The sequence below is a fragment of the Cuculus canorus genome, chromosome 16 (genome assembly GCF_017976375.1).
Source record: "Cuculus canorus isolate bCucCan1 chromosome 16, bCucCan1.pri, whole genome shotgun sequence".
In the NCBI taxonomy this organism is placed as follows: domain Eukaryota; kingdom Metazoa; phylum Chordata; class Aves; order Cuculiformes; family Cuculidae; genus Cuculus; species Cuculus canorus.
Window position 1 is genome coordinate 10,665,845 of NC_071416.1, and position 16,284 is coordinate 10,682,128.

The 16,284-nt window shown below is 44.2% G+C and overlaps 1 protein-coding gene across 1 annotated transcript in view; it reads right to left on the reverse strand.

The window, feature by feature from the left end:
• Positions 1-16,284, reverse strand: part of NTSR1 (neurotensin receptor 1) — a 59,733-nt gene that overhangs the window by 14,335 nt on the left and 29,114 nt on the right. Inside the window, exon 2 of the mRNA XM_009563066.2 lies at positions 3,165-3,366. Coding sequence (XP_009561361.1) covers positions 3,165-3,366 — 202 coding nt within the window. The remainder of the gene's footprint in view (positions 1-3,164; positions 3,367-16,284) is intronic.

Below are 16,284 nucleotides of genomic sequence, written 5' to 3' on the forward strand. Positions count from 1 at the left end.
CTGAGACGGGGAAGATGTCTATCCCCTCTCCCTATCTGGATACAGTGGCAGTGGTCTGGGCATTGTGCGTGAGGTTTTCCTGCTGAAAGCTGCTCATTCTGAAGGGGGTGTGTGTACATGTGTGTGTTTAGGACTTGTTTAGCATATTATGAAATGATTGGTGTATCACAGTACACAATTAGAGAATATTCACCCTTCCATGAAGCACCACACAGTGCCCAAGAGATGCGGCTTCACAGCACTACAATAGAGTCAAGGAATAATAAGAAAAAAATAGAGGTGGTTTAGAATTGGAGAAATGGGAGGAATATTGGATGGATGAAGGAGGGTACAAAATCTCTTTCCGGGAGATATTTTTAATAGCAGCACGGGTGCAGACATTACCCTGTTATCCTCATAAAAGAGCTGGGAAGCTGTCAGCGCCTCAAGGTCACTGAATTTGGATCCTCACACCTGGTGAACGGTGACAGCAGAGAGAGAATGACAATCAGAAGTCACACGCTGAATGAATTAACGAGGTGTCACTCAAGCAACAGGACTGACACCTTTCTTGATCTCCCTAATTGTTTTGTACATGATCAAAGTCAGACAGAGCCAAGAAAATACATAAATACTACCAAAGAGGAGGAAAATGATGTTGTGGATGTTTTAAATGAAGCTGACAGCCTGACCACTTTTAGCTCCTATTTCAGTGTAAATAACTACATAATCTCAGAAGATCTAGAGGAAGAAAGAAAGGTGTTTGCTGCTCTGATCTCATCCAACAGCTCTGCACACTATGTACTGTAAAAATTTCTTTACTGAGCACTAGTTTTACAAGTCCTGAAACATTTCACCCTTAAAACAAAACCAACTTCTCTGTACTTCAGCTCAAAGTTCACTTCTAGAAATGGAAAATACTTTGTCACCCATGAATCTCTATGATTTTGTGCCAGCAGTTTTATTAGTATAGACGTATCATTTTTCTTTTCCTGTCCTCTTCCATAAACTAGCCTAGACTGTGTATATGCTTTTGGCTGCTGTGGATTCCAGGATAAATCATGTGCATCCTTGTTTATTTTTTTTGCTACTTTTCAGACAGCTCAGAGACCTGGTTTGTTAAAGAAAAAAGTTGGAGGAACAGGTGACAGAAGCAAATGTGAATCAAGCACTTCCAGTAATCAAGTGCATCTGAAAAATGAAATGAAGCAGGATTGCACTCACACTTGCTAGATAAAAAAAGCCTTTCTGTGTGATATGGTGAATCACAGACAGAAGTGCCGGTGGAGTTCTAATTTGTTGGATCTTTCTCAGTTCAGAAAAGAAGCAAGTGGCTGCTGTCTCATTGCCTCCCCAGAAGGAAAGGGAGCTCAGTCCTGCTGCCGGGGTGGCACCGTGGAGATGCACGTAATCTCTGTGCACCGCTGCCCACGGGCCCCACAGTGCCACGTCTGACCCACTGCTACAGCATTTTCAACCCTCACTTTTGCTCAGTTTTCACCGCTTTTGTGGTACATTAAAGCAAAAATTTGCCTGGAGAAGAAGAAAATTAAGCTTATTGTTTGGAGAAAGAATGGCTGTTTTCCAGTGCCTTGGAAGAAATATGGATCTGTTGGTGAAGGATGCTCTTCCCACCACCATCGAGCTATGCCCAGGTGTAAATTTAGGTCTTTCTCTTATCATTCATTAAGAGCTCTCTCTTCTTGATGTTAGAGGAGTACACAATACTAAAAGGAGAGAGAGAGGTGTGATATGTTGTAAAGCGAGTGAGAAAAGGCAGCTTCTCACTTATTGGCAGTAGGCAGAAGCATTAAGAAACAGAAAAAGATAGTAGGGAACCAAGGGACTCGCATGGGCCCATACCTGCAGGCTCAGAGCTGAAGCTTCTTATCCCTGGGTGGAGGATGGTCAACCAGGATGAAGGGAGAGTAAACAACCACAGCCCAAAAAGATACAAACAGGGAATTTATTGTCTTCTGTGTTTTTCTCTCCTTTTTCTCAGTAGGCATTTCCCAGCACAGTGTTCAATGCCGGGATGGACACAGTGGCTTGGCTATGGCATAAGCATTTGGGGATGCATCCCCACCTTGTGAAAAACACCTGGAAAAACCTCACGGAGGTTCTGAGTACCTTCTCTAGGGATTTCTTTCCTTGTTGAAAATGTGGCCTTGGCCACAACCAAGAGCTTTGCCATGAAAAGCACCAGTCAGAAAGCTTTCTGCTGCAAACTCCCACTATCTAACGTGCTCGAGAACTCTCACAGTTTATAACCAGCACTGGCATACTCCATTAGATTTTTTGAGTACTATTTTCGAAGAGCTTTTGCTTTATCATCTGTCAGTTCAAGTTAACAGATTCTTTGGTCTTTTCCTCAGCTCATTTAAACCATCAGCGTTTCGCTGTACAGCTCAGTTCCTGGGTGCAGGATCTTTTATTTAGCCTTTGTCTGAACCAAAACTCTGCCCAAGAAGAAAAGGAATAAAGTGATATATGCCAGGCCTCAGTTGCTGTTGGCCAAATCATTAAATTACTGGGCTAGTTTTGCTTTTTCAGAGTCTGTGTGTGAGCAGGTCTGTTCTTTAGCTCTACGTATCAATAAGAAAGGCAAAAGGAAAGGATTATTTGTAATCACCCTAAATGTCTTTGTTCGAAGAACAAAGAAAAAAATCATATCTCCTTCTGTCTTTATCCATGGAGATCAAAGTTCAGCCCAGCTTCTCCATGAAGGTAGAAGTACCCACCTGAGCTGTTCATAATTGGCCACTCGTGCCCACAGCTATCAATGTTAGGTCTAAGACATTGCATCTGCCGACGTGAACCTTTTATTGCATGTGAAATATGGATGAAGGTATTTTCCAGAACAGGGCTTGGGAATTTGAGTGAAATATGTTTAGATAGCCAGCCCTTACAGCCACCTAGAAAAGTCTTGGTGACTCAGCATGAAACAGATGAAGGAGGAAAGAAAACAAAGCTTATTTTCCAGAGTTTGGGGCTGAGAGACAAGAGTTGGACAACTTTGGCAAAGATCAAAGCATTTGGGAGCACCATGGATTTCCAAACACAGCTAATTTTCATTTAAAATGTGTTTGGGGTGAAAGCTTTACCAATTTCAACCTATTACGCTTCAAGTCATATTTACATAGACATCTCTAGCCAGTTCCATCCCAAAATATGAGCATACTTACGCAGGACCCTCACGCCATGCTTCAAGGCTTGCACGCGGCTGGGCTCCATGGACATGCTGAGCATCGTCTGCTGCCCGCCGATGGTGCAGACCTGGTTCTCCTGGGCAGCCTGCTTGAACATGACCATGAGCTGATTGGCGATGATGGTGTTAAGCACAGAAATGACGACCATGGGGAAGACGAAGGAGACGAAAGTGTTGACCTGCAGGGCAGAGATGTGGAACAGTCAAAGGATGAGAAGGATCAGGGGAGCAGGAGATTGTATTTTATTTCTCAGAGCAATAGAGAAACACCCTGCAGTGGATATCTTTTCTCTCTCCTTACTCTGCTGGCTTTGGCTTTTGAAGGCTCATTACACAGAGAGAAAACTCAAACAGCACTGACAAACATTCATTCACATGGGCCAACGCTCAAAAAAGGTAAATTAATTCACATCCTATTATGTTGTCTCCCCCATTTCAGTGCAGTTCATTGCCAGAAGTGTCTCAACTGAAACACGCCATTGATCTTCTCATCTTGCAAACAGCAGGATGCTTCTTAGCTTTCATTGTGCATAGTGTGACTTCTAAATAACAGTACGTTATTGCATTTTTCCATTATGAGCACTCCTTGGGATCTTCCTAACTTTCTCTTTTGTGCTACATCTTTTCCTTGTAGAGTTAATGACAGCAGTTTGTTATCTCATAATCCAATTACCCAATAAACCTTGTGCCTTAAAGGATTAAAATTGATCCGAATAAACAAGTGGAAGTTGTAATGTTTTTAGTGCAAATTATTTGGTTACTACAGTTTTGATAAAATTAAATGGAGGATCAAATTAAGCAGTGATTGAATCAAGTGGAAGTCACCGTTTGTGTCAAATAAAAGCAGGAAGGCTTTGTGAAGCCCTCGAGAAATCCCACCGGAGCTGAGCATAACAAATGGCAGCCCAGGGAAACAAAGGCACGTACAGGATTTGCCTGCATGTTTGTGGCAAGGCTGCCACGGTGGGATGGAGAGCGGCTGTGGCAATCCTCCCTGCAGCACAGAGGCTCATGCCTGCAGGGCTTGTCCTCTCCTCTGTACAGCTCAGGACATCAGAGAATCATAGAACGGTTTGGGGTGTAAAGGATCTCAAAGCCCATCCAGTTCCACCCCCTGCCATGGGCAGGGACACCTCCCACTGGATCCAGTTGCTCCAAGCCCCATCCAACCTGGTCTCCAACACCTCCAGGGATGGGGCAGCCACCACTGCTCTGGGCAGCCTGGGCCAGGGCCTCCCCACCCTCACAGGAAAAAGTCTTCTTAAGATCTCACCTAAATTTCACTTCTTTCAGCTTGAAACCATTCCCCCTCATCCTGTCCCTGCACCCCCTGATCCAGAGCCCCTCCCCAGCTTTCCTGGAGGCCCCTTTCAGTCCTGGAAGGCTGCTAAAATTCTCTTGGCACTCTAAAACACAGCAGCAATCCTCCCTCCCAAGCCAACCCTATGTCCCTCGGCAGACTGCAAAACCAAGGAAGCCTCATCTACAAACGGGTGCTCTGTCTGCTCAGCTGGAGGAGACCTCTCCTCTCCACCCACCCACGCAGCACCATCACCTCAGTGCACAAGCATTTGCTGTACACCCACTACACTGCAGATGTGCAGTCTCTTTGCTCAGCAGGGATTCAGAAATAACAGAGACAAACAGAAAGATGAAGAAAGAATCCAACCACGTCCCCAGGATGCTACAAGCGATCCATAAAAGAAAGAAACAAGAAACAGATATGCTTATGGGGAGCAGGTGCACTGGCAATCGGAAGCACTTAAGTTTCTTTGTTCATAAATTTGAGAAAGACGTAACTCCTTTTTCACCCAAGACAGGCAGTGGTGTTGTTGCCAAAAGTCTTCTTTAGATGGATTAACCCTCTACACAGCTTTGGACTCCAGAGCCCAGTGCATACCACAGAATAATACAATAGTTTGGGTTGGAAAGGACCTTAGAGATCATCCAGTTCCAACCCCCCTGCCATGAGCAGGGACATCTCCCGCTGCCCCATCCAACCTGGTCTTGAACACCTCCAGGGATGGGGCATCCACAACCTCCCTGGGCAACCTGTGCCAGTGTCTCACCACTCTCACAGTGAAGAAATTCTTCCTGATGTCCAGTCTAAATCTGCCCTTCTCCTGTTTATACCTGTACCCTTGTCCTATCACCACTGGCCCTTATGAACAGCCCCTCTCCAGCGCTCCTGTAGGTCCCAGCTAGGTTTCATCTCTCACAACCCACATAGTGCACACATCATCTCTCATTTACGTTGGTAATAATAATAGAGCTCCTCCATAGACCGAAGAGATTTCTAGATATACTGCACCATGACAAGCTGCTCACGGGCTCCTTTGTTAAATATATAACTGTTTTCTAAGTGTCCAAGAGATAACACATCTCATAGCTTCCCACATACAAAGAGTTACCTTTTGGAGTCACCTCAAGACTGAAGCAGGATCATTAAGCAGTAGAGACCAAGTGCTCAGCTGGTGCGGAGTGATATGGTTTCACTGAGCGAGGAATTTCTGCTTATAAAGAACCTGCTTCAGTTCTTTAACCACCACAATGCAGCTGGGCCGAGCTGGCACACACACAGGTGAATTGACTTGCTCAGAATTACTTGGCAAGGCTAAGAAACAAGTCCTGGGCTCCCCAACTCCTATTCCTACAGCTTTAGCTGCTGAATGTCCTTCTTTCCTACTGCTGAATGTCCTTTTTTCCTACTGCTGAACAACGTCTGCACACCAGCAAAAGGAAATGCTTGCCTCTGGAAATGCTTCACTCCATCACCTGAGCTTCAGTGTTTACCAGTTTTCATTCAAAACCTTTGCCCTAGCAATAAATTAGTCTTGTCTAATATAATTATGCAGAACTCAAGAAGTCTTTTCTGAGCTCTCTTTAAAGCCTTGATTCATTCCATAATGGTATTGTGAATTCTTTAAAGAGCTTGGGAAATAGCTAGAATAGCATTGACTTTCCCTTTTATGAATTGTTACAGTAAAAGTGTGAAAATTGCATGCTTTCGATGAAAGGCTATATTTAAAGATTTTTTTTCCCATGTCTTGATTTGTATGAAAACTTTCATATAGTTAAAAAAGAAAATCAATATTTTCCCCAGAAGCAGAAGCTTTTAATTTGTGGAAAGAATTATTTGCAAACACAAACTCTCAAGGACCAAAAAGGCTAGAAAAGCTAATCCTCCTCCTGCAAATTCTCTGTATTCAGCATTTTTTCTGGTGAGCTGCTTGCTGGGTTGTGTGAGTCCAGACCCTACTGCACGTCAGTAAGACTTCATTTCCAGGTGACTCTGCACACTGCTGGAGCTGCTGCTGTCTCAAACACTTGCAAAGCCAGTGGGAAGTTTCCCACTTTCTTCAAGAGGAGTTGGTCTAGGATCCCAGGACTACACGTCCAAAGGTCTTCAGGAGGAGGAAGACTTGTAGAGATGTTTAATGGGATTTTTTACAGCACTGGAAACTCCTAACATCAGTGGGACCTGAAAGTCTGAGGCTTTATGTTGGCTCATCGTGGAAAGGACAGCTTATGTGATGCTGGATCTAAGCTCATTCTGTATTCAGGGTTGTTTGGATGCACAAGCAGAGTGGTCTGGCAATCTCTCTGTGCCCATCGTGTGGTTTAGTCTGATTCTCCTCTTCATTAACACTGATGTGCTTGTATCAGTGTAAACCCTCCAGATCTGAGGTTTCTGCTCAGCACCGTGATGTGCAGCATGAGTGCAGTGCAGAAGCACAAACCTGTGTATGGAAAGGCTTAGCACTGGCTGATGTCTAGCACAAAAAACCCCAATACCACAAACCCTGTGACTGTGCACTAAATCCTCATGAAAAAAAAAAAAACCTAGAAAATCCAATACTACAACATCTGCCAGTGGCAGGAGAGAATGAAACACTAACCCACTTGCATGCTGCTATCGCTTCTGTAATCAGTGCGGTCCTAAAAGCCACTCAAACACAAGGCTGGCAGCATCTGTGGGATGGGATTAGTCCTCAGGACCAAATCATGTTTTGCCTCATACAGAACAACAACCCTCCCTTCCAGCGCTGCCTGAGCAGTAACACTCAGAGACCCAAATCACTCTTCTGTGGCTGTGCCGTGCAGGATGGTGATGCCACGGATGCTGTCTGAGGGTGAGCTCTAGCAGAAATCTCTGCCTGGACCATGTCCCCTGAAGGTCTCTTGACGTACGCAGTGACATGGCAGTGACACCTGCTTGGACTCAGCCAGTCCTCAGACAAACACGGTCCCCCAAAGCAGTGATGCTGACCTTCACAACCTCATCTTGGTGGCCATGGAGATCCTGACATGCCCGGGCACCAAGGCTCCATGACTCTCAAACAATGATGCACTTCTTATTCCAGCTTCCTCTTGTCCCTCTATTGCCAAAGGTGACTTTAATTCCAGCCAAAACACGAAACATTAAAATTCTGTTGTACAGGACACAGAAGACAGAACAAATCTGGGGATGGGGCTTCATAAGCTCATGAGAAGACAAATGGAAATTTATGGAAATTAAGTCATGCTTCTAGAAGGTAAAAAATGCAGCTACCAGCTTCTCTCGGTCAGCTTAACAAAAATCAGACTTTGTGTGAGACTAGAGAATTCAGCATGGTGTGAGTTTTCTTCTTTCTTCCAAACAGAAGTGTGGGAGAGACGGGGGGGAAGGGACCAGGAAAATCAAGTGACACGAAAGCAGAAGCCAATTCTTGGGTTTGTAACTCAAATCTTTTATATGAAAAACTGCATCCCTGTTTCATGGGGATGTGATCTGCTTTTGCCTAATCGTCCCTCAAATTTCAGCCTGGTTTCCCTGGGTTACCACTAAACGCAGACATCGGCTCGCTTGCAATGGTGATGGAGAAGATGAGAATGCAACTTCATGCAGGGACCCCTCAGAGGGCTTAAATGAATCCTGTAAACATGAAATTTTGCAAAGGCTTATTCTTTTGTGCTCTAAGGTGACTTCAGGAGGAACACGAACCCAAGGGCTACTTTGGAAGAAGATGTTTTTTCCACCCCTCCTACAAGCGCAAACATTAGTCTCTCTTATAGCTGAAGAGGAAAAGAGGAAATGTTATGTTACAGGCATTTACAGTCACCTTCCCTCCCAGTAAAACTCAATCACCTGAGCTGTGCCTGGGGAAATGGTTAAGAAACCTGAAAGGAGCTGAAAAGTATCTCAGGAGAAGATTTGTCTTTGCTGGTTTCCTGGAAGTGATGATGAAGAGGACTGAGGATGCAGGGTATCTTTTGATTTGTGGTTTTGAGCAAATCAATCAAACCGCATAGCTGGGATTTAACAATCTACCACATTCTGGCTCACCTCATTTCCAATGGAAATGAAAAGTAAATTATCCTCCCCCTGACTGGGGAGGCAGCATTGTTAGCATATGTCAATCAGAAAAGCACATTCTACTACATCAACATTCGGCTGCCAAAAATGTTATTTGACTAAATATACTTTACAAAATTACCAGTTATCTCGTTAGTGGACGGAATTAGCATTTTTTTTAACCACCCAATGGATAATTTCAGCCTTTAATGAGCACTGTGCCGAATTCCTGGCTACAGCAACCTGTGGAAGACAAAGCAAGAAGGGGAAAGGCACATGGTGTTGGCACGCCAAAAGGAGCATTTGGCAACGGCACTCGTGTCTGATGTTCACAGAATGTATCTGATGAAAAATCCAAAGGTAGGGGTGTTTTTTCCCTCCAGTAAATAAATTACCATCTAATTAAACCCCATCTTTGCATAGCTATCCAGATTCTCGTGCCAAGCATCTAGCAGTTATCAGCTAAATGCCATTCCTTAGATACAATAGGGCAGGAGAGGTCTGCGTTTGTGAGTGATGGAAGAAAATAACAACTGTTTTTGGAGCCAGTACCTGGTACAGGGAGGAATGTGGAAGCCAAAAACCTGTAGCCTAGGAAGGAAATTCAGCTCCTCTGGAATTTTGTGAGGAATTCTATTAATTCCATAGTGTATTAGCACTAGATTTTAGTAGAAAATCTTTCAAACAGTTCCTCTTTCTGCTCACTCATTTAGTCAATATCTAAATACATAAATTAAATCTGCAGAGGAAGCTTAAAAGAGTATGGAAGTGAGGGAATGTGCTTGAGTGCGTATTCCACACTAGTGGGGACCTGTACTGCAGGATACAGGCGCCAGTCCTGGTGTGGGAACCCAAATCCTGGATAAACTGGAACAGGACCAAGTGCAGGAAGCCTGTGTAGCGATCTGAAGCTCTAACAGTGTACTTGAGCAGGAGCTCCATCTTTATACATTAACTTAGGCAGATCTCCCTGTCATGTTTTATTTCTGCTGGCTGCTATCTCAAGCAGCCCCGACAGCGTGATACGGTGTGACACAGCTGTCACTCTCATCTGGAGGCTGTCCAGTGACAGGAACAGGGAGCACGAGGTGCCCTGCACAGCCTCACTTGGTGGCTGTATCTGGGTATTGTTGGAGCCTGCATCCCTGCAGGGTCCCGTCGCACCACCAGACAGCCCAGTACAAACCACACTGCCTTGGGACTTCATCAACTGGGGGAAATGACCCTCTCCTTGCCCCACAGCCACAAACAGTGTGTGACTATCTGATGTAGATCCAGGTAATGGGACATTATATCCCATCATTAACTTAATGGATAACCAAAGACAAGATACCAAAATCTAACTAATATTTTCTCTTTACAACATCCTGAGAAATGTTCACAACAGCCTCTGCTGTCACCACACCATAAGCCCTGTACCTCTTCTATCCAGCTATGGGTTCCATACATCTTCTCTGAGGTAACGAAGAGTGATGGTGAGAACTGCTCTAATCTCATCCCATTCAGCTCCCCTGTTCATCACTGGGAGCTGTAAACGTGGACCAAGGAGACAGAGAAGGACCTTCACTCTGCCCCAGCAAGACCTTTTCAAAAGTGCTAAATATCAAACCCAGACATTTCAAATAAAGGTCACGATGATGTAAAATGTTGCTCACAGCCACAGGTATCTGACGTCAAAATGTTACGATCAGCCATAAATTACAGAGGCAAACCATGAAGCTAGGGTACCGCTGCGCAGGGACAGGGGATGGATGGATGCCAGTCATAAGCAGCTCAATCCTTGGGAGTCAGGGCAGTGATGGGAGGTGAGACTGATCTAAACACAGAGACAACCAGGACATCAAATGTGTTACATTCAGGGGAAAAAAAGAAGAGTTTCAAATGCAGGTGCATCCTGCCCAATCCATCTCTGACGAGTCAGCAGGTTTTGGCACCAGCCAGAGGAGCTTGAATTGGCCAAGTCTGTGTATTTTAGACCTCTGCAGGACTCGCTGTTTTCTTCTTGTTTTGGATAGGACCTAGGGAATAGAGGACTGCAGGTATGGTTGCTTAGGTGAAGAAATAGCGCATCCAAGTCTGAAGATAAGCTATCAGATGGATCTGATGGATGCTCCAACTGGTCAGACTAGGTCCTGTCCCTATGATGCTACTGCCTTGCACTCATTAATGTCAATGAGACTGATAAATAATTGCATGGCAAGGACATGTGAGCCTCTATTACTGACACATTCATTTCCTGGCCTTATTCACTAAGGGAAAACTACTCAAAAGACATCTCAGAGGACAACACAAAAGACTTGTACACGAGTTCTGGCTGTTTGCTTCTATGATGGTGTTTCAGGTTTTGTATTGGTAGATATTGATATCAGAAGAAAACACATGCTACTACAAGGTGTATGGTGACAGCATGCATTGTTTGCAGTCTGTGCTGCACTTTGAGATCTGCAATGTGCAAGTAGATGCAACCTGCTGCAGCCAGGACTTACTCAGTACACCATGGTACTCACAGGCTACTGCTGCTCCCCTCTCTCTGTGCTGGCTGAATGCCTCTGATATTGTCTCCAACTGGCTAACATCAGCCATGAACTCTTCCAAAGGGCTTATTTTAGCTCTAGCATTGAGATCCAAAGCAGGATCTGCTTAAACTGTGTATTCATTAGCATTTTGTCTGCTTCAGAGTAGTGATGTTTTCCTGGTAACGTGCCTTCTCTCTTTTGATCCAAGGCCATTGTGAAAGAACAACGAGTCAGTGCAGATCGAGATACTGGGAATAACCAAAGTTTTCCAGCCTGTGTGTGGTCCCACACTGATGAACTAAAATGGGAATGCAGCGTGGCTAATGATCCAGAGAAGTTAAGTTAATCACATACTCCGCAGGAGATAATCAGACACCAAGCAGATGGAAATAAACTGCACACTGACAAAAAAAATCCATCATATCCCTATGGCAAAAACATTCCACCAGCTTCCCCATTCATAAATCTTGCTCCATGGAGAAATCATTTGTTCATAAAAAACAACATCTGATGCAGAACAACTTCAATGGGCTTCTTGCTCATGATGGGTTGGTAAAGTTGTCAGAGCATTGAATAATGGTGGCATTCCTGAGCTTGACTGGATACCTGATGAGATCATTTAACCTCATTTCTATGCGCAGTTACAAACCTGTGGCCTAAATTATTTTCAGATTTATCATAAGTAATAGTAAAAAGGTATGATTCATACATAAGTGTTTGATATGAAGCTTATTATTCCTGATTGTACACAAGGGTAATACCCAAGTATCAAACTCCTTGGGGACCTCAGAACTCTTCATTACCATGCTAAGTGCCAGAAAGCCACCTTCATTATAACTATTCACAAGAGAAAACATCTTCTTCTCCTGATCTCTGAGACACTGGTCTCAAACCTGAATGGTTCTTCTGATTCAAGTTCCCAAAGAGAGAGAAAAGCTATGAAATTGAGGAGATCCTGGAAATAAAGGACTGGATAATGGGCATTTTGGGTTTGCAGTAGCGTGTTCCAGAATGCCTTGTTGTACACTCAGCTTTCTCACTTGATAAAAATGAAGGATAAAAGGATGTTTATTTATAAGCAAAACAAGTTACCAAAAAATCCCAACACAACCCCAAATACAAAAAAAAACCTTACTAGGATTATACTCGATGAAGATCATGAAAAACCAGTGCCACGTCTCCCTGCCCATGGCAGGGGACTTGGAAATAGATGATCTTTAAGGTCCTCTCCAACCCAAACTATTCTGTAATCTATGATGCTAAGATGGGTTTGGGGGACTTCTACAGCTGAACTCACTTAATCTAGGGCCTCCTACCACTGATAGAAGAGCGATATGCAGAAACTAAAATGGGAGGGGTTTTGCCTAGGATTGCTGTTGCCTTCCTGAATCTCATGAAGGAGGGAGGAAGAAAGAAAGAAGTGACACAGCAGCAGTGACAATCCTCCTTCACATCATCATTAACCCAGGAGCTTAAAATATTTACTTCTTCCTCCTTCAGGAAATCTTCATTCTCACTTTCCCGTGATTTGGTACACCGAGCTACAAGCTAAATTAGTTAGATTTACCTAGTTCTGCATGTAGAGAAGAATAAAGTCACTTTGTATGCTGTCTATTTACCGTCCTCAGCTTTGCTCTTCAGGTCTAGCTTGCATAGCACTATTTAGGGCAATACTCTTGATCAAAAACTCTTAATTTTCCCTTTGAACATGCAGGTCTTTCTTACTCTTCCCCCCTCCCTCCCCAGCAGCTATATTCTACTGAAGGGGAAATAATGCTTCAGCTTCAAATGACAGGTTGGAAATATACATTAAATAATTTACTGGTACAGATTTCATTTCTATCTGCTCGTATTTTGGTTCCTACTTGTTTCTGCCAAAGGGATACTGCCTGTTGCCTATCACAATCTATTTCTTTTTCTCCAGTTCTGCTGCTCATCAGCCCTCTAAATAATTTAATAAATGTTCATACAGTGCCTAATGCTCCTGACGTCTGAGCAATCCTAATCCAGATTTTGTAGTTATTTTGTGTCTACCCTCTTGCCTATTTTCTTTTTCATGCTGCATTGCACAAGCTGTGAGGGCTCACGTGGTGGACATTCATCCAAAGAAAGTGCCTCCATGGCTTGGTGCTTCCCCTGGTGCGGGCTGAGCTCTCTGTTAAAGGTACCTAATGATGTCCTTGTCAAAACCAACAAAATCATCGTCTCTCCTACACCGTTAACCACAACTGCAAGCACTCAGCTCCTGCTCCCATCGCATGGATTTTGCAGCCTGGGACGGGTGGAGGAGTGGCAGCGACCGCAGCCTTAACGAGAGGGCAGACTACACATACGTCTTAGGGGTGTACCACCATGCAAATAAATCACAGGAGCTGATTTAACGAGCCAATACCTGCATTGCTGCTTCTCTAAATCTGCTTGTTATTCCATACTTCTTCAGCTCATGCTTGGCATAGTTGTAATGAATAAGACCATTATTCTGTTTAGCCTGGAGAAGAGAAGGCTGTGAGGAGACCTTAGAGCAGCTTCCAGTACTGAAAGGGGCTCCAGGAAAGCTGCGGAGGGACTCTTGATCAGGGAGTGCAGGGATAGGATGAAGGGAAATGTTTTAAGCAGAAAGAGGGGAGATTTAGATTAGACATTAGGAGGAAATGTTTTCCTGTGAGGGTGGAGAGGCCCTGGCCCAGGTTGCCCAGAGCAGTGGTGGCTGCCCCATCCCTGGAGGTGTTCCAGGCCAGGTTGGATGGGGCTTGGAGCAACCGGATCCAGTGGGAGGTGTCCCTGCCCATGGCAGAGGGTGGGACTGGATGGGCTTTGAGGTCCCTTTCAACCCAAACCACTTTATGATTCTATGATTCTACGATATTCTTTCATAGAACATGTCAGAAAAAGAATCAAACCATGGTGACAGTCAGTTATCCTCCAGCTTTTCTTTTTCTGGTAATACTGAGTCATTACATCCCTGACAATAGAAATGGATGGCTTTTGCCTATGTGAGTATGAAGTCACTTAAAGGGTGCAGGCCAGTATGGGGATTTTAGTAAGTGTTTTTAGGAGTAAAATAGAACAAAAGGTATAAGCATGGCAGCATAATAACCAAAGATTTCTAGAAGAGCAGTGAAGAGTTAAATCAAGTGGTGCTTTATTTCTTTCTTCCCACACTCTCTTGGCAACTCATGGTAGATGGATCATGACAGAGAAAAAAAGTGGCTCTGCTCACAGGGTGACTATCAGACTTCAGTTTCACACTCGGCATGTGGCAGCATCGCAGCCAAGCAGGGTGCTGGGCCCCCTCTGCCACTGGTGTCCAAGCTGGGTCCTGGCAGGGACCCCCATGCTGGGGCCAGAGCGTGGGGGTGCAGAGCTGCAGTGACCTCCTCCTCCTTCATGGGGGGAAAAACGGATGGAAACAGCAGCTGGATGACAGGCGAGCACACACTCATTAGAGCGAGAGTGCAGGGTAATTAATAAATCAGCTCCATCCCCCAGGACAACCCTGAAGATTTAGGACAAAGACTTTACCATAAACCAAGCCTTCAGCCCGATGCACGAGGCACGCACACTACAGAAGGATTCAAAGAACCACTGTTCTGTCAGGTGACATGGAGATAATGAGAGTAAGAGGTGCCATAGGTGTCTGAGAGACAACCGAGATCATGGCAAAGAATGCTTTATCTCTTGAAGTATGTTTCAGGATCAAATTTTCTGCAGTTATTTGTACTATTTCACACACACAGTGAAAAGTCACATTAATACAGCTGGTAAAATAACAGCTTGTCTGCTTAAAATAATTAGTAGTTGACAAATGGGATGAATTTTAAATCTATGAGGAGCTTTGGTTAGCACTAATAAATGTTGATTAAGGTAGCAATTAAAATCTAACAATCTCTCTGGGGGTCTGAACTTTAAAGCAGAAGTTTGGAGCATTCCTCACTTTAAAGAGAAAATGCTTCAGTTCCTCCCCAAGTTGTATTATTAAGCTCTGGCAGCGTGGACCTTTTGTCTTTATTTTTTTTTCCAGCTTACACAAATTAACTGCAGCCCAAAGTAGCGCCCCACGGCCAACAACCCGCACTGCTCATCATCTACATCTGACGACCATAAAAGCCTTGGTATGATGGTAACATTTAGCAATGTGAGCTTTTAGTGTCCTCTCAAGTCAGTTAATGCTGGAAGACCCTCTTGAGTCCCTATTTCCATGGTAGTCCTTCCCAGGAGACAGTACCAGTCCCTCTTTTACCAGGCTGTGAAGTAGGCTGGAGAGATCTCCACCTCTCTTTTAAGATGTTTTGCTGCTTCGGAAATGTAGTTGACCTCTCGAAACAAGCAAGGTCAAGTAGCACTGGATGCGTGCTCCTCTCTCCTGAATCTATCTCCTGCTGCTCTTAGAGACCCAACTATGCATCTCTTAATCAGGATGATTGGATGAGCTACCAAGCAGAAGTGGTGACTAGGTAGTGTCTTGAGGAAGACTAAAATTATCTCCTTCTGCTGCACTTCGCAGTAGGATCAAGGCAAATCAAGAAGCACATTTTGTTTATAGAATTGTTTTTCTGATTCATCATCATGGGACGATCTATGAAGGTCTCAGGTTCCTTATGATCTTACTAAACCTGAGAAAACTTCAGTCACTTCCCTGCAGCTTTCTATTTTTGAGGAAAGCGCATTTGTATTTCACAGAGCACCTCTGTTACGCTGGCCAAATCCTTTTGGTTTTTTCACTCTTGCTGTGGGCAACGCATAAATCTAACACGAAACCAGATTTATCTTTCTTCCTTTATCACACGCTAGCTGTGCCCCCTCTATTAATTACATCTCATCCCCCAGTTCGTTAAGCTGAATGCCAGCAGGGCAAAATAGGAATACACTGAGAATTGGGAGTGCCTTGGTCCTCTTGTGTACCCAACGTGAATGGGAATGCATCTGTACGTCTGTCTTTGTCGGGCAGCTTTAATTGCCAGATGTGTCATTATATTGTTATATTAGAGTCCAATTTTTTAGGTCTATTCCTGCTGATTTTGGAAGCAGATGAAATAAGGTCTTTTCATGGAATCATTAAGGTTGAAAAAGACCTCTAAGATCACCAAGTCTAACCATCAACACAACACCGCTATGCCTTCTAAACCATGTCCTGAAGTGCCACATCTACACATTGCTTGAACCCCTCCAGGGACGGAGACTCCACCGCTGACCTGGGCAATCTCTGCCAGTGCTTCATCACTCTTTCAGTAAAGAAATGGTTCATA